This window comes from Haplochromis burtoni, unplaced genomic scaffold, assembly GCF_018398535.1.
Source record: "Haplochromis burtoni strain Fernald_Lab_line unplaced genomic scaffold, NCSU_Asbu1 Contig_200, whole genome shotgun sequence".
Taxonomy (NCBI): Eukaryota; Metazoa; Chordata; class Actinopteri; order Cichliformes; family Cichlidae; genus Haplochromis; species Haplochromis burtoni.
The window spans coordinates 941738-959410 of record NW_024582561.1 but is presented as its reverse complement, the minus strand read 5'-3'; the positions used below and the strand labels follow the sequence as shown (position 1 = coordinate 959410).

The 17673-nt window shown below is 39.9% G+C and overlaps 2 protein-coding genes across 3 annotated transcripts; one reads left to right on the top strand and one right to left on the bottom strand.

The window, feature by feature from the left end:
• Positions 1-409: 409 nt before the first annotated feature.
• utp23 (UTP23 small subunit processome component) lies at positions 410-2960 on the top strand. Its single transcript, XM_005936273.3, has 3 exons — positions 410-795; positions 907-1081; positions 1486-2960. The coding sequence occupies exons 1-3, from the start codon at positions 608-610 to the stop codon at positions 1885-1887; spliced, it is 765 nt and encodes a 254-aa protein (XP_005936335.1). The 5' UTR covers positions 410-607; the 3' UTR covers positions 1888-2960.
• rad21b (RAD21 cohesin complex component b) lies at positions 2932-12574 on the bottom strand. 2 transcript variants are annotated; one of them, XM_005936270.3, is made up of 14 exons: positions 12409-12574; positions 10035-10232; positions 9096-9225; positions 8826-8925; positions 8491-8597; positions 8127-8336; positions 7877-7999; positions 7598-7726; positions 6565-6788; positions 6314-6470; positions 5709-5854; positions 5427-5627; positions 5204-5287; positions 2932-4185 (listed from the first exon to the last, which is right to left on the bottom strand). In XM_005936270.3, exons 2-14 carry the CDS (start codon positions 10176-10178, stop codon positions 3994-3996), a joined length of 1947 nt encoding a protein of 648 aa, XP_005936332.1. In that variant the 5' UTR covers positions 10179-10232; positions 12409-12574; the 3' UTR covers positions 2932-3993. The 2 variants fall into 2 exon arrangements, with proteins under 2 accessions (XP_005936332.1, XP_005936333.1); XM_005936271.3 differs by lacking the exon at positions 12409-12574 and adding an exon at positions 12089-12348.
• Positions 12575-17673: the final 5099 nt, after the last annotated feature.

Below are 17673 nucleotides of genomic sequence, written 5' to 3'. Positions count from 1 at the left end.
TTATATGTAGACACAACACTGGTTCATCCTTTTTTATCCTTGAATGATTCATAGCTCAGTGTTAAGTGGCTTAACTCACAGAAAACGTTCCTCTGAAAATAGTCAGGTAAGGACTGAAATAAAATAAAAAAAAATAAACAGCTGCTTACACCACTTTAAAAATCACAAGAAAGTCTGGCTCCATAGAAGTAAAATATAAAGATATGAGTAGTGACTCGAGACTGTTGCACAGCATAAAAAATGTAAACTCTAACGCCACAACAACAAAAACATTATTTATTCACTTTTACTGTTTAATGAACTTCATGAAAATAGGAAGAATATTTGCTGCTCAGAGAAAAATAATTAATAGCGACAGGCTGGAGGTCTATTTAAAGCAAATGTTTTGCACTAACAACATACAAGAAAGAACGAAAGAAAGCGGGAACTTTAGTCCTACATGTTGTTTCCAGTCGGACAGTTGAGGGGCAACGACCGTAAGCGTGTTGTGTACAGCGCACATGCTGTGTTTGATCATTCTAACGTTAACAGTATTTTCACGGTTAACGCGCGTCACTGACGGTTGTTTGTGTTTTAATACGCGCTCTTTCGTCACTGGCCCGCCGCCATGAAGATTAAGCGGCAGAAACAAGCCAAGAAGACGATCAGTTTCTACAAATACAACTTCGGCTTCAGGGAACCCTTCCAAATCCTCATCGATGGAACTTTCTGTCAAGCGGCCTTGAAGAACAAGATTCAGATCAAAGAGCAGATGCCCAAATACCTAATGGGAGAGGTGCAGTTGTGCACCACCAGGTGAGTGCATTCACCTCTGAGCACCCTCCCCACCCACTACCCCCGGTCACTTTTTGGCACAACACTGTCATCGTACACCTTTTAATAATATGTCCACGTGTTCACGTTCAGCTGTGCGCTGAAGGAGCTCGAGACGCTTGGAAAACAGCTGTACGGGGCCAAGATCATCCTGCAGAGGTTTCAGGTCAGGAAGTGTCCGCATTTCAAGGAGCCGGTCTCAGCATCAGAGTGTCTGCTGTCCATGCTGGAAGAGACCAACTCGCACCACTACTTCGTTGCCACACAGGTAAATAATGAGATGAAAGTGGGAAAATATTTTTGAAAGCCAGCTTTGGGTGCTGGCTAAACTCGATTCCAAAAAAACATAATGCAGCGATTTGCATTTTCTACCCAGAGTTGAGCATAGAAAACGTAGAAAATGCTTAAATTGATTCCTTTTACTCTTTTGTGAAAACATATTGGCTTATTTCGAATTTGATGGCAGCAACAAGTCTCAAAAATTGTTACAGGGACATGTTTTGTGTGTATCATGCCCTGTTCTTTTGACAACAGCCTGTAAACATCTGGGAACCGAGGAGATAGGCGGCTGAAAACTTGTTTTCATTCTTGTCTGATTTGGGATTATAACTGCTCAGTGGAGCAGATGACAGATAAATTACAAATATCTCCTTGGTCTCATTGTGTCTTCAGGACCACACAGTCACCACGGGGCTGAAGAAAATTCCAGGAGTTCCTCTGCTTTACATCATCCTCAACACCATTGTGCTGGACAAGCCCAGCCAGGCGTCCCTCGACCACGTCCAGGCCGTCCAGCTGGGAGAGCTGGTCAGCCCGGCCCAGCAACAGAGTATCCGGACCCTGAAGGAGGAGCAGGGAATTGGCCAGAAGGACGGAGAAAGGCGTGGGAAGAAGAGGAAGAGGAAACAGTCCAACCCCAACCCGCTGAGCTGCCTGAAGAAAAAGAAGAAAGGAGTCCCGACACCTCCGCTGAAGAAGACAGAGCAGGAGGGGAAGAGGAAGAGAAGCCGACACAAGAAACGAAAAGTGGAGGCAGGAGATGGCACAGCTGCCCCAGCAGCTGCTAATACATAAAACAGCAGGAAGACAGAGACTTCAACCTTTTCCATTCACCTGATTTATAGGTTTACTTTTTGATATGACTGCAGAGGAAAAGAAACGTTTATTACATAATATTTTAAAAATGCCATTTTGTAGTGTTATTTGTTTTATTTTGAAAAACCTTACAGGTAAGGGAATGAAACTTTTCTCAGACAACATCTTTATGATTTCTTTTATACAAAATCAAAAAAGCAGGTTTCGTTACAGGCACATAGTTTAAAATATAAGATGCACTCAGACATTAAACAGTTTACCCTTTTTCTTTTTTTTAGATGGAAGGGGATATCAAAAACAATGCATTTAGCTGTCTTTGGACACACTAACTTGTTTCCACTGTTGATATTTCGTGCAGATTAAATTTAAGCTGCAGTATTTTCTCATACCACGATGACTTACAGCAACAAAAGTCCATCCAGTTTCCATCTGATCCTGTCATCCAGCCATTCTAGAGATTAATAATGAAATCTGCTTTTAAATGAAAAAACAATTCATTCTCTTTAGCTGCTATACAGCAATACAACAATAAATTAATACTATCAAAAGTGACACAGAGCACAACAACTTAATTGTCTTAATAAACAAGACAGTGCATCACTGTATCCATATACAATAAGGACACTGAGTAAAGTGAATCTCACCTCAAGTTATTTTAAGGATTTGAAAAAAAGTAACATGGCAATGAAAAGAAATTTCACACAAATTGGACTTGATTCAAATATTTCAGGATAGCATGCAAGTATAGCAGACCACTCATGTTTTTATCTATAGGCTGAGGTCCCGAAGCTAGGTTTTATTAAACTGTGTCCCAAATCCACAGCACATAGTAACAAGGTCCAAGACAACGTGATGAAAAGTCTCAATATTTCATATTTTATACTAACAGGCAATGATGGAGAAAACTTAATTCCTTACAAGTTTAGAGAGGAAGCAGCAGGAGTTGTTAAAGGTGTTCCCAGAACTGTTTTATCAGAATTTTAAATCTGAATCAGGAAAAGTATGCATAATCACGATGCACTGAAAAAAAAAAAGGTGATTTTACCCCTTAACCCGAAGGTTGATGGGGTTTTGTTATCCCCTGGTCAGGCAGGCGGGCCTCAGACAGCGTGAACATGAGAAAAAGGCGATATAAGATTTTCAAATTGATGCCACAGATTTCTTTACTAAAAAAAAGTTAGAATTTTGGTGAAATTTACTGAAAATTAACACAATTTAAATTGTTTAAATAGACCTTTGACAATAAACAATGAAGTTTAATCACTGTTTTGTCACTTTTACTGTCTTTCCCAATGCCGGTAAGAACACACCTTGAGTAAGAGAGCAGCCATAAATTAACGGTGCATAAATTATGCTCACTTTTAATGTTTCCGTCATGACCCTCCTGACACAAATCCTCCCAAAGGATTTGTGTCAGGAGGCTGATAGCCATCACTATTTTTAAGTTTGCACAATCCTCGAATCCTGCTTAGAAATTAGTATGTTGTGTGGATTTGGGTCATGTCTATTTTTTTTTTTTTTACTGACAGCAACAGCAACAACAACTTAGAGTCTGTAATACTTAAAGTGCTACTCTACAGCTGTATAATGATTAGCTGCTGGTTGAGTCTGTAGAGAACTACTATAATAACTGTTTAAATGTACTCTTGGAAACAGTGCATGCTCCTTCTTCCTAATATGATGGTGAGAGACTTCAGAAGTAAACCTTCACCTGCAGTAGTGAGAAAAATGGAAGTAACATGTTTGACTGACTGTAAACAAATCATTACACTGGACTCCTTCACTTTGGTGAGACGGCAGCAAACAATGAGATGCAGGTGATCCTTTACAGTGATTGGGATATAAAGTGAGTAAATAATAAATATGTTCATTGTTTGAGTTCCAACTACGTTAGTCAGACCCACTTCCACTGAACCACCACTGCTTCACATCTAAATGATGCAAAAATGAAACCATTTCACAAACAAAACAATCTCAGCATACTTAAATAAGACTTGTGTTAAACTAACAGATAGTGCTGCTGACTAAAAGTACTGACCTCCGAGCAGTTTTTTTTCTTTAAAAGATTAAAAGGAATGGGTTTTTTTAGACGATGTGGAAGCGAGGACCCGGCGTAGCGATGATATCACTGTAAGGCTCCTCCTGGACAAGCTCCACTGCCTGCTGCTTCTTCAAGACCAGAAAGCTGTAGAACTTGGCAGCTGCCTGCTTCCTGTTGTTGTTCCTGCACAGATCCAGCAGGCTGACCGACTGGGCACCGGTTTTAGCCATCACCCTCTGTGATGCAGTAACAAAGAGTGTGAGCAAGAGGAAGCCTGTCATTTTGCATACTTTGATATGGAAATGGATTTTAAGCTCATGCAAGGTACATCTACTTATCCGATGCCAGTCGGTAGTCTTAATATTACCTGATGCTGTGGAAATCTGCAAATATATTGAGTGTGGAGCTTGCCTCTGGCATAAAAAATGCTATCCACAAGCGAAACTGTCGGGCTATTACCTAAAAGTTTTATAATATAAGATAATAACCCAAAATCTCAACTGAGCTCTGCCTGAGGTCAGACTCACAGGCCTGACCTCACACACTCACGTTGCAGTCTGGCACAGACTTCAGTTCTGTATGAAAAACTTTATTATTGTATTAGTGTGTCTGTATTTATAACCAAACCAATTAACCAGCATCCCATCCTCTCATCCAAATATGGGGAAAAAAACCCTAAAGTTAAAGTTTCACAATGTAGATTTCAAAAATCCAACAGGATAGCATCCTGATTGTGTCTATGGCCACAATCCTAAATTCTCTAAGTCATCTGTAAAATCACAGCTGTGGCTGATTTAAACAAAATAAGTCATAAAAACTTGTATTGGTGGTCTTTTGACATAATAATCAAACTAAATCTGTGAAATGAATTTTTATTTTATGTTATGCACTTTAAGATGTTTCATGTTAACTCCTTGTGAGTTTAGTTGGACTGTGTCATGTTTTACATCTTAATTTTAAATCTAAAAAAACAAAAAACAAACTTGACACCATTAGACTAGAAACAATTCCACTTCAGAGAGGATTCATATGGTTTTCTACTGCACATGAGTATATTTTGGGGAAAAAAAGGTAAAATAAAAGCACATAAGTTGTTTCTTCATACAACGAGATGTCAGTCTCCCTTCTTAAAGCACGCAGAAACATCCAGGGTGTCTCAGCGTGTGGATCTGAGTTCAGATATTTCTATAAGTTGTACCAACAACTTATCACTCTGCTGTTTTCTTATCTGGTAAGATGAGATCACATACATACCTGGAGACCATGAAGCATTTGCTGGGTTCTTTTATTCCACCTCCTCTCCTCCTGGTCCTGGTCTCCTCCCTGCGCCTCCTCCTCCTGACATAAATACACATAAATCCTTATACCAACTTACAGATAAATAAACTACATAAAAATGAGTTTGCTTATTTACTCTGAATAAATGAAAAAGGTGTGCGAAAAGTGAAGAAGCAAGGTTTGGGAATCTTTATCTGACCTCTTCATCAGAGTCATCATCATTCTTCTTCTTGTCCTTGTCGGTGAGCAGGTCCAGTTCTATCAGCTGGCTGATGTTGGTGGTGATTGTTTCCTCCGGGGGTACCTCCACAGTGGATGCCTCGAGCTGTTGGGGTGCATTAGATGGTCTGGACCCCTGCTGTTGCTGTTGCTGCTGCTGCTGTTGGTCCAAGGCCCCCATCTGGAGTGAGGAGGGGTCAGAGGACACATCAGAGAGACAGAGAAAGCACAATGTGACAAACTCTGAAAAACATGTACTCACAGGGAGGGCTGGCTCTGTGTCCTGGGCCTTGCGTTTCAGGCCTCGTTGGGAGGATGGAGGTGGCATGACCGACTCATCCAGGGTTGTCCTGCTCCCCTCTACAGCTGAAGTCTGCAGCACGCTGGCCTCTTCCATGATGGTCTGGTCTGGAAAAAATCAAGAACATATTTTGTGCTACCTCAAATGAACACTGGTGGGAAAACCAGTGGGAAAATATTTTCACAGACTGTATGTAAAAGATGAATGTAACATAGTCCAAATATAAGATGTAATGAATGATGGGGCAGATCTTACTGTGGAACATGTTTCACTTTAGCTTATTTCTATAGAGCTCTTATCTTTGTTCTAGATGTCTTGTTCATGCATTTGTATAAATTTTGTTATTAAACGCTTGCATTTCACATTAGTCTTTACCGCCTGTCTTATTTTACATTTGTTTTCTTAAAACACTTTGCAATGTATGTCTGTGAGAAATAATATTTAAATAAAACTGCAAATAGAGACCATAATTTACTAAATTAATTTCAGTTTGAGGCACTTTATGTTTACTTCATTTTTCAGACTTTTGAAGCTATTCTATCTTTTATATGGAGTCTGTTTCTTACCCATGATGTCTCTCTGTTGGTGGCCTGTTGTTTCCTCTCTTGGCACTTCTGGGTTCTCCAGATCTTTGAGAAACTCATCCAGACTGTCGGCTTCTCCACCTTTCCTCCTCTTCCTCAGTTCATCTGGGACTAATGGTGTCAGGCATCTTGTAAACATCTAGTGAGGGTAAACATAGAGTCAGTGTTTGTAATGTGTGTCGCCGTGACCACTACAACACTGTGCACAAATGTCCCTGAATGACATCCGTTACCTTGAGCAGTCTGGCGTTCCATAGAGGTTGAGCTGGAAGGGAGAAAAGCTTCTCAACTCCTCCCGTCTCCTTCCACATCATCAGTTTCTTTGTGGGCGGAGCCAGATCCAGGGTTGTGACAATGTCGGAGTAATCAGAAAGCTGTGCACGAATAGTTTTACTATCCAACTCCTTCACGCTGTCTACAATCAGCTTCCTCTTACGCTTTGCCTTGGTCTCCTTCACTGTAGATCAGGAAGACAAGGGCTCATTTTTAGTGCTTAACCTCAGGTAGAGCAAGTCATCTGCTAATTGGAAGGTTGGTGGTTCGATCCCTAGCTGCTCCAGTCTGCATGCCAAATATCCTTGTGCAAGATACTAACTAACTGCTCACAGATGCATCCATTGGAGCTATGAATGTGTGTGAATGTGAATGAGGCAAGTTGTGCAAAGTGCTCAGATAGAGAAAGGTGCTATATAACAACCGGTCCATTTACCATTTCACTGTAGAAACAGGAGTTTTATTATCTTGCTGATCTGGTGCATTTCAGAGCATTTGAGTTTTTGTTTTAAAATCAGTTTTAAGTTAGTTTCCAAAATAGATAAGTGTATTTCAGTTTGATTTTCATTCGTTTGAGTGTTAGCTTTACTCTTTTTAATTATTATAATATGAAGGCTATTTGTCAGAAGCAAAATTTAAGATACTGTCCAAAACAACATGAACCATTTGAAATCAAATCACATTTTTAATGTTGCCGACATGTGTGGCACTTTGCACCGTGCCTAACATCACACACGTCATGACAGATTAGTCTGCTGAGTGTGAATAACTGGAATGTGGTTACGCTTTGCTCCGGTCAACTGGTTAAATGCCGGCTGACTCTGACATGTATAACCGCTCATTTTCTAGATCACAGCACAACAGAATCATGCTCATTAGCACGGCTGTCATCTTTCTTACGTTCCATCTTCATTAGTTATTTTTTCTGTTACAGAGAGCGAGAGAGCTGCTGAGTAATTAGAAACAAAACAAAAACAAAATTAGCTGGATTACCTGTGATGTCGATGGGCTCCAGGGCGAAGGTTTCTTCCTCGTTGTGGACCAGAGCAGTTTGCTCTGCCTGGTCAGTCATAGCTGGTAGGGGCTCTGTTGGGCCTGAGTCCGGACTATCTGGGGCTCCCGCTAACACCACACACATACACATCATATTAGATCTGCATTTCATGATAATGACACAACTACATTGTAATTTTAACTCTCCGTAACATACCACACTCTAGCTAAAGACTAAAAAATATTATATTTTAGCCCTGAGGAATTTGTGAAACTGACCTGAGAGAGCATCAAAGTCATCGTCATCGTCTCCATGGTCCTGAGGCATCATCACACTCTCTGTGATGGCAGGAGGGTCGTCAAAGATGCCGCCTCCATCCTCGTTACTCAGCAGCTTGTCCACTACACAGAAATACAAGAAAAGAAAAAGTACACTTTTTCATCCACTAGCCAGACAAAAACAGCGTCATCTACAGATGTCATTGAGTAAATAAAATAATCTGTTTTTAAATTTAGTGTTAGCTCTTACCCAGCATTCCTCCCTCATTGCTCTCCATGGGGTTGTCTCCAAAGTCATCCTTGTACTGGTCATCATATTCCAAATGGTTGGACTTATCGGCCATCTGGTTAGCACCACCCTCAGCCTCCAGTAGCAAGTTCGAAGCTGATGCTCCCATAATGTCTACCTCAAACGCGCTCTCCTCTCGCATCATTTCCCGGTCATCCATCCCAAAGTCGGCTGCATGAAAAAACAGTGAGGAAGTCAAGGAATCAGCCTTGAAACAAAGTGTCACTAAAATACTGAAATGTGGTTTGACATTGGTGTTTGGATGTTGGTGTTTAATTGATCAAATCCTACATAAAGATAAAAAAAAAACCAAAAAACAAAGTACCGAAATCATTGTCCTGCAGCAGGTTGAGGTTGCCCACCTCCTCTCTCATGGTGATCTCCTCCACTCTGCTCTGGTTCAAGTTGAACTGCTGAGCTACATCAATGTCACTGTGCAAAACACAACACACTGTCATTTAAATGCTGTTGTTAATATATTTTGGGACTCTGAGGGGGTGGCTATAGCATGTGGGCAATACAGACAACAAGTTTACGCTACCTTACGCGACACCATCTTTATTTAATGGCTGTGATCTGCACAGTTTATTTTGTACAACAACTTTGTTCTTTGTAGTCTTATTCTGCATTGTGCTCTCTCAGGAAGCCTGTAGGACTCACTCTAAGTCTGGCAGTGGCTGGTCAAAATCATGAAACTCCTCGGGCAGAGTGATAGCGTTGTACGCTGCTTCTCTGTTCTCCTCTGGAAGATCCACCACACCTGAAACAACACGAGGTAGAGAAGCAGCTTTAGTGTATGTGACACATGCGTAGTTAGCATGTGCATCTAAAGTAACAGAGGCTCTTTCAGGGCCCTAACTGCTGCTGTATGAGTATGTATTTAATATGGTTTTTGGAAAGCCTAGTTTTGATTTATCTGCTGTTCCCAACCTGGTCTAAATGCCATCTTGATCTTGATGAAGGCCTCATTACAGTCTGCCAGCAGGTATTTGGCCTTCCTATGGTAGATTCGCACCACCCCCAGCAGCAGATGCCCTGAAGTCCGTAAAGCCATTTTTACCTGTAAAAAAACAAAGACATACATTTAGTAATACAGTAACTTCTGTCTTCTACATAAACTGTGTCACTTCTTCCACATGTGGGAATCAAAAAAGCAGTCTGTCTCACAACCGATGGGTTCTATATAAATGAAATTAACAAGTCTGTACTATAAAGAAATCCTGAGAGAAAATTAAACCAGAATAATATATAAAAAAAACAAAAAAAACCCAATAAGGGCCTACAATGTAATTATAGGATGACTACATGAAGGTAGACACTGAAACCTAATAAGAAACAGCCACATTTTACAGCAGGGATTGACCAATGTGGCTTTTTCAGGGCTAATACCAACTATTAGCAATCAAGGAGACCGATAACCAATTTATGGAACTAATAAAGAGTGTTACAGGTTCTACTTACATGCAGTAATGGGGTAATCACTTTATCACATGGGAGCGGTTAGAAAAAAAACACAAAAACTGTGTGCCAGGAGCTTCATGGCATGGTTTTCAATGGCAGAGCAGCTACTGTAAGGTTAATTGATAGGTGCCCCAGTGCCAAATAGTAATATCAAATACTATATATAGAAATTAATTGCATGTCACTGCAACAAAGTTTATTATTCAGGATTTTTAGAGTAATAAGGAAACTTGTCACTAAGGAAAGAGCACAACTTCAGGAATTTCTGCTGCCTGAACTGTTTCTTTAATTCACTGTAGCTGCTTCAGACTGACAGATTTTAGTGGAAACTGTGTTAAAAAATGGAAAATCCCTAGTGTACAGTAATCAAAGTCTGTTGGAGTTAGCTGCGGTAGCCTGAGAAATAACCTTGGGTGAGATGATGCTCTCCACGCTGCTCTCCAAATTGCACTCAAAAACATGTGCCTTGGTCAGCTTCTTGTCCCAGTGGGCCGCCAGCCAGATTTTAGCCAGCGGCCCACGTTTGCTGAGGACAAAGTGTGCGTAAAACATCGTCTCGATGCCTTCTCACCACAAGGGAAAGGGGAAGTGGGGGATGCGTCAGGCCTAGAGAGAAAGAAAAAAAACAAAGAGAGAAACAGTACAGTGCACATGACTGAAATCACCACTATGAAGGGGTAAACTATGTGGGGATGTTGAAAAGAAAAAAACTGATTGGGTTATCTTGATAAGCATATAACAAGGTGCAAACTGATTAACTGAGACTTTTTGAAACCACCGCCTGTGATTGGAGCAGTCCCAGTGTCACACAGAGTGCAGATACAGACTGCAGAGGCGTATCATCTAACCTGCATGCATAAAATCCAGAGAAGGCAGAGAATGAGCTGCTCATTTTATCGCTCTCATTTACATCCATCAGCCAGACAGTTTTTCTTCTGTTAGTTAAGTTTTGCTAATATTAGTTCAGGGAAAAAGCCTGAACCCGATAGCCTGCTGCCACCTGACTGCATAGATCAGAGACTATCTCACAAAAAAACCACACTGCTTTCAACTTTGTGACAGTGTGTCTAATGTAGTGGTATAAAACACTGGGGCTCCACAATGTAGAGTAGTTTCCCTGTTCCTTTTAATCCTTTACAAACTGGACTTCAGACACAACATGGACAGTTGTTGTTGTTGGGTATATAACAGAAGGGGACAACTTGGAATACAGGGAGGTTATTACCAATTTCACTGAATGGTGTGCAAAAAAAAACTGTTTTTGAATAAACTCCAGCAAGACAATGGTGACTGACTTCCTCTGCAAGGTGATACAGTTTACACCAGTAAACATTCAAGGCCTGGAGATTAAGACTGTGTCAGCTTACAAATACTTGCATGTTAATCTTAATAGCAAAGTGGATTAGTCACATAATATAGATGTCCTGTATAAGAAAGGCTAAAATCGTCTGAGGCCCTTTGTTGTGTTCAGGATGCCGTTAAGGACCTTCTGGGACACTGTGGTAGCTCTTTAATCTTCTATGCTGTGGTCTGCTGGGGATGGAGGAACTCAGAGAAAAAAGACTAAAAAAAACTTGTGAGGAGCCCTGGCTTTGTTGAGGGCTGCTCCTTGGACTCCACTAAGGAGCTGGGTGAGAGAGTAAACTTTCAACATAAGACTTTACAGTACAGTCAAATTAAAGAAATGCACTGATCTGTGCAATAATTTAATATCGTATAATAATATAAACAATAATATTCATACTTTAACACTGGTTTCTCCTAAATATTTTACTTATGTGTGTGTATATTTTAAGTAATAGGTAATACTTGGACACAAACAACAGTAGAACCTTATTTTACATGTTTAAAATTTGATAAGATATTTATCAAATCATTTCCATGAATTTAGTGAATTATTTTAGCAAAATCCCTCATTTGGATCAACTCAACTAGCAAAAATATTTGTCACTGCTGAGGGAAAACTGTAAACTTTTATTTAATGTCTTTTATATTAATTACTAATTTGTAATAATAAACAAACAAACAAAACAGTGATAGCCACTCGAGCAATTAGGACTCTATAATTATTAAGGATCTGTAATATAAAGGATGTCAATTTCATTTTACAAAGTAGGCCAAAATTGGGACACATTATAGGCTAACAGCTCATTTACAACAGTTTAAATACAAGAAAATATTTTTGGACAAATATCAGAAATCACTTTATGTTTGGCACCTCTGCTCTGGGCAATGTGTTATCGCAGATAATTTTACAGTAAACGCAACATTTTAACAAAGGAGCAGTAGTGTTATTTATCCTAATTGGCCCCTTTTATTTATGGCTAATTATATAGCCTGTTAGGTGTATACCCGCACTTTACCGTGGATACTGTAGAAATGACCTGCAGCTACACCGTTAGCCAGGACAGTCATGATACTGAAGGATGTAATGATTTAATAATAGAAACAACATGCAGCACCTGCAGGATGACTCCAATCAAAGTGCTGGCCCAAATGCAGATGTTATACTGTTATTACCGGGAAACACAGCGACCCTGTAACCGCAGACAGAAGAAGACCGGGCAGGTTTTATTTGACCGTTTAAAATGAGATGTCCGTTACATCGTTGACGCTCCCTGCATCCCAACAGGTGATGCTGCAGATAAGCTAGTATTAGCAGCTGTCTTTCAAAAGCACCGCGACGCTAGCCCCGTTTTCTCTCTTTTATTTATTTATTTAATTTATTTTAATTATCCACACAAATCTAATCTTCTGCTTACGCTAGACATAAAATACTCACCGGTTAGCCGTCTGGCGCGTTTCTGTTTTTGCCGGCCGTGCCGTCGCTGCCGTTGGTTGGGGGTTATTTTTTTCCCCGGTACCCCTCCGCCTCCTCTTCCACTAAAACAAACAAGATGGCGTCCCGTCCCCGTCGGAGAGGCAGGACGCTCTGAGAGCTCAGCAGGATGCAGACGGTGGTGCTGATGAGGGCAAAGACAGGGAGGGAGGGAGATGCTCCGTTATCTATGTGCCGCATTCAGATCCTTTACATCCTATATAATGTTTATAAAACATCATCAAACTTGTAATGATTCTCTTTCGTCAATAACAACACAAGAACATTAAACTTTTTCTGTCTTTACTAAGACATTTCCATCATTAATAAGAAGCTCACTCTCCATATTTACTTTTAAGGAAATAGTATTGGGTTTTGTGTTTAATCATTTTTGTTTTCTCTGTTCTTTTTAAAATAACAAGTGAAAAAAAGTTTATTTTAGATTAGAGATTAGATGAAACTTTATTAATCCCTCGGGTGGGTTCCTCCAGGAAATTCAGTTTCCAGTAGCAAAGCACCAAAAGAAGTTGCATGTTACAGATACATTAAGGGGAATGAGAGTAAGGATATAAGCATAAATACACCACATATACACATATACACATATATAGATACAGAATATACAATATGGATAAATAGGATTGCACATTTGAGTGAGTATATTGCACAGTGATTATTGCACAGTCGAATATAAGAAATAAAGACAAAACAAAAAACAAATATTGCAAATATTGCAAATATTGCACAGTGTAGAAAAGCACCTACAGCTCAGTTGTTCCCGCCCTCCCTTGTCCCCCTGTTTCTCCTCCCTCTCCCCTCCAGTGAGTTAAACAGTTTGATGGCGTGTGGGACAAAGGAGTTTTTAAGTCTGTTGGTTTTTGACTTTGGGAGAAGCAGCCTGTCGCTGAATAGGCTCCTCTGATTGTTTACGACCGTGTGCAGAGGATGCCCGGCATTGTTCATAATGTCCATCAGTTTCTTTAAGGTCCTCTTCTCTGCCCCTGTCACCAGAGTGTCCAGCTTCATGCCGACCACAGAGCCCGCCCTCCTGATCAGTTTCTCCAGCCTGGATGAGTCCTTCTTTGCTGTGCTGCTCCCCCAGCACACCACGCCATAGAAAAGTACTCCTTTTGTTTTCATATATACATATCTGTAACTGTAACATACTTGAAAAGCATCCCATGTGAACATTTCATTATCATTTTAAATTGGTCTATGTAGCATTATTATCAACTATTATCATCATTATTATCAACAATCAGTGCAATTTATTGATCATGAAGGCGAGGTTAAAGTTAAAATGTGACATTGTATGTTAAATCTTCATAAGCTATGCTCTATATGTTAATAATTATGCACATCACACTTGTAAGAATAATATTTTCTCATTCATAAGATGTTTTGTCAATTTTTGACCAATAAATCGTTAAGTTGGCCTTGAAGTCCTCAGTGAATTTTACCTGCCTAATTTTAACTAATTGTTAACATGATCCCACTAATAAAACCCTACAATGTTTTATTAGAATTCATTCAAAACTTTCTGAGCTATCATGTTTACAGACAGAATGACACACACATGATCTACACTGACAACATGTTGAAAAAGAGTCTGATTTCTTTCTTTCACTGTGTTTTAAAGCACTTTGTTACATTAAGAGCTGCTTTGCTCCACACTCATACAGCGGTCCCGTTAGGGCTGCAGTAATTTTGCTCTTGTGACACTTGGACAGCTCAGCTGACAGCAGATGTGAGCTCTGCACTCCCTCGGGCTACTGCAGCATGCTTGATCACACATATCAGGGAAAGGGAAAATGAGTTAGTCACATGTTGTCTCGGGTCAGGCACATGAATCAGAGTTAGTTTAAGATCAGTTTACAAATACAGGGATTTAGCTTCTGTGTGTGTCCTCTTTTCTTTCAAGTTTGTCATGTGACTTTCTGCAAATAGCTGAAGGTACCAGCAGGAGGCAGTAGCTGAAAGATTAAGGCAGATTTTTACTTGTAAATGTTGCAGTTTTTCAGAAGCAGAAAAGATCACCTGACTGTGCAGAATACAGCTAATGAAGTAATAATAAAGCAGTGTGTTTGCTTTAATAATTTCAGTAATAATAATGCCATATCTTTTAAAAGAAATGGTCCAAATCCAACTCCTTTGAGCTGTCTGAAAAATTCAGATTTAAATTTTATGGAAAATTGTCTAGATATCTTAGTGTTTAAATGACACTTAAATCATACTTATTTTCCATCTGTGAAATCACAGTTAAACAGTCTGCACAGGATGACTTAAATTTTTCAATTCATTACAACGATTTATCTATTTTTGATGGATATCCTTAAAATTTAATGTTCTGCCTAGTCAAGTGGAAATAAAGGCGTTTTTGTGTTTTGAATCCATGGTGGGGGAATTTGTGCTTCAAGCTAAATCTGAAATTAGAATACTCACAAGATCAGTGGGGAAAAGAATTTGCCTAGCATGGCTGAGCTGACATAAATTGACTTTATGCGAACAAACTGATCATGATAAATAATGCTCACAAAAAGATGCAATCCTAGTCTTTGCACTTGTACTAGACAATGTCTGCTTTACCTCTTTGTTAACTGATGAATGAAATGATATTTAATAGTCCACCTCTTTATTTTCTTGATATCTGTTTATATTAATTACTCCACAAATAAAAGTTTTATCCCATGGATTAAAAGGAAACATGATTGGCAATAAAAGCCAATGTACTGCATGTGGATAGTAAAAAGTATGCTGTAGTTCAACGTTGCACAACATAATGTATTTGTATTTTTTTAATTTTTATTTTATTTTATTTGATTATGCACCAGGAATGATACATATTAACTTGATTTATTTAAACAGAATAAAATCAATGTAGTGCTGTCTGGCCCTTTAAAACAGAATATATCAATACAAATATACGATGAAAAGAAAGTACAAAGGGAAACTTGACTGGGAGCATCATCTTGAAATACTTAGCACATTTTTACACACACAAAAAAAAATCCTTTTTTTTGGTGTTTTGTAGCTTGCACAGGAAGTGTGTAATAGTCCAGTCTTTTAAGAAGAAAGGTGTGGACTTATTCTTTTAACCAAAGGTTTTATTGGCAGATCTCAACCCAAGTCAGGTCTCTCAGCAACTTCAGTGTTGCATTTTTACTCCAAACTACTGGAAGCAGCCCATCCAGTCTTAAGGAACAATTGGCTGACATGTGCTCCCCTGGGCCTTCCAGGCTGTAAATCCTGCCCCAACTGCTTTCTTCCCATAAAAATAACCTTATTTCCCTATGAATGATTTAGTTTTTTGTAACAATAAACAATAAGTAAATAATAAATAATCTATTTTTTAAATGGTAATCAAACATTTTTTCATATGTGGACTTACTAATCCTGTGGAGCCACCTGGTTCAGAACGAGGAACTCTTGTATCTTTATTTTGAATTAATATACAAGATACAGTCAGCGGAAATTCTCTCACATTGTTTCTTTTAATCTAACTTTTTTAATAAATATAAAAGTTTTGTTTGTGTTGTGTTTTATGTTTTCATCTCCCGAGGCACGGTTGTAACAATTGGGGGCTCATCCGAGATATTCAAAGCTAAAGCTTGGCTTATAATCTGCTTGCTGCTAGGCTGAATTAAATTGCTTTTCTTGACTATCGGCTTTTGTTGGCACTGTGGAGTAATTTTTAGAAGTAACTAAAAATTTGATTAGGCATTTTCTTTAATTTGCAGACCTATTTCTTTAAGATTATATACTTTCATGGTCACATATAGCTGTTTATGTTTGTATGACCTTACTTTTGTCAACCAAAGTGTCTAATCTCAATCTGACAACAGTGTGAAAGTGAGAATGCGGTAAAGACAACGTTTTGGGAGTATTTTTCTGATTCCCCAAGAATTGCCATTGTGCTGGCCAACCATTTGAAAGAAAGAACAAAAGCACTTTATTGATCCCCGTGGGGAAATTCCTCTCTGCATTTAACCGATTCACTCAGTGAAGCAGTGGGCAGCCATTGGGCGCCCGGGGAGCAGTGTGTAAGGACGGCACCTTGCTCAGGGGTACCTCAGGACAGCTGTACAGGGGAATCGAACCCCTGACCTTCCGATCACAGGGCCACCACTCTACCTACTGAGCTATCCCTGCCCACTGGTATAAGCAAACTCAATGAGGTAAGGCTCAATTAGAGACAGAGATCAGTGCCGCTCCTTTCTTCACCACCTGAGGCTCAGTCTGTGTGTTTGGCAGCTTGTTTTTCCTTGTCATTTCTGTCCTGCATGCGCCCTGCTTCCTTGACCTTCAAGACTGATGACTCAATCTTTCCAACCCCTTCATTTGCTCCACAGACCTCTGCACAAATGGAGTCATAGCTCACACCTTACGAGCCTTGACAAGTGATCCGCTCCATCCAGTTCTTCAAGACACTCTCACATCCATCTTTGCAAATCATTTTATGAGTGAATTACAAATCAAAGCCATTTATTTAATGGCGATTGCGTGCAGGAGAACTTGGCCGAGTGGCTGACATCACAAGGTCTCATTCGGTTTCACGCACATAAACACTTTTGTCAGAGTAAAGAATTACTTTGAGAAAAAGCTGTGCACTTTGAAAGCACTGACTGATAGTGATGTCGCCTCCAAATGTGGCCTCTCACTTTTCACAGCCAGGCTCATAAGTTAGGCTGGAAAATACACCGGACCCCTGTCTCATCTCAATATAGAAGTCAGGAGAAAAAAACTGCTTACTCTTGCCAAAAACCATCCCACAAACCCCACTGGGAATGGACTTAACTTGGGCACAAAGGCCCTGGTTATATTTCACCGTAGGATGGCCTTTGTGCCTCTGAATCAGGCAACACTGAGGCTGTGTCTGCTCCTCGCACAACCTGTCTGTCTCCTAAGCTGACAAGCAAGTCTTATTTAGGGAGAAGCACTGAAAAAGTCCACCGGGATTTCATGGATTTTGTGTGTGGCGTGCACGGGGGCGCAAACACACAGGTTTACACATTGGCACTTTGTCCAAATGAGAGCTCACTCACAGCACATTTCTCACACTGGAATTGTATGGGGGCAGGATTTGCAGAGAAAAAGAAGTAGAGAAAGGGGGGGAGGGTGTGGTGGCACCGGTTGGAGGGGTCTTTTCAGTTCTTTTTGGAGGCAACAATAGTCTTTGTCCAAGATCTTCCACTATTCTTATAAGGGTTACCGAAAGAAGGAGGAGAAGCA

What these genes read in the sequence shown, in the direction of transcription:
- utp23 (XM_005936273.3), top strand. Translation starts at nt 608, where the DNA reads ATGAAGATTAAGCGGCAGAAACAAGCCAAGAAGACGATCAGTTTCTAC. An exon ending in GTGCAGTTGTGCACCACCAG is followed by an intron (nt 796 to 906) that starts GTGAGTGCATTC and finishes GTTCACGTTCAG; the next exon opens with CTGTGCGCTGAAGGAGCTCG. An exon ending in ACTACTTCGTTGCCACACAG is followed by an intron (nt 1,082 to 1,485) that starts GTAAATAATGAG and finishes TTGTGTCTTCAG; the next exon opens with GACCACACAGTCACCACGGG.
- rad21b (XM_005936270.3), bottom strand. Translation starts at nt 10,178, where the DNA reads ATGTTTTACGCACACTTTGTCCTCAGCAAACGTGGGCCGCTGGCTAAA. An exon ending in CAGCCACTGCCAGACTTAGA is followed by an intron (nt 8,598 to 8,825) that starts GTGAGTCCTACA and finishes TGTTTTGCACAG; the next exon opens with TGACATTGATGTAGCTCAGC. An exon ending in ATGATGACTCTGATGAAGAG is followed by an intron (nt 5,288 to 5,426) that starts GTCAGATAAAGA and finishes TATTTATGTCAG; the next exon opens with GAGGAGGAGGCGCAGGGAGG.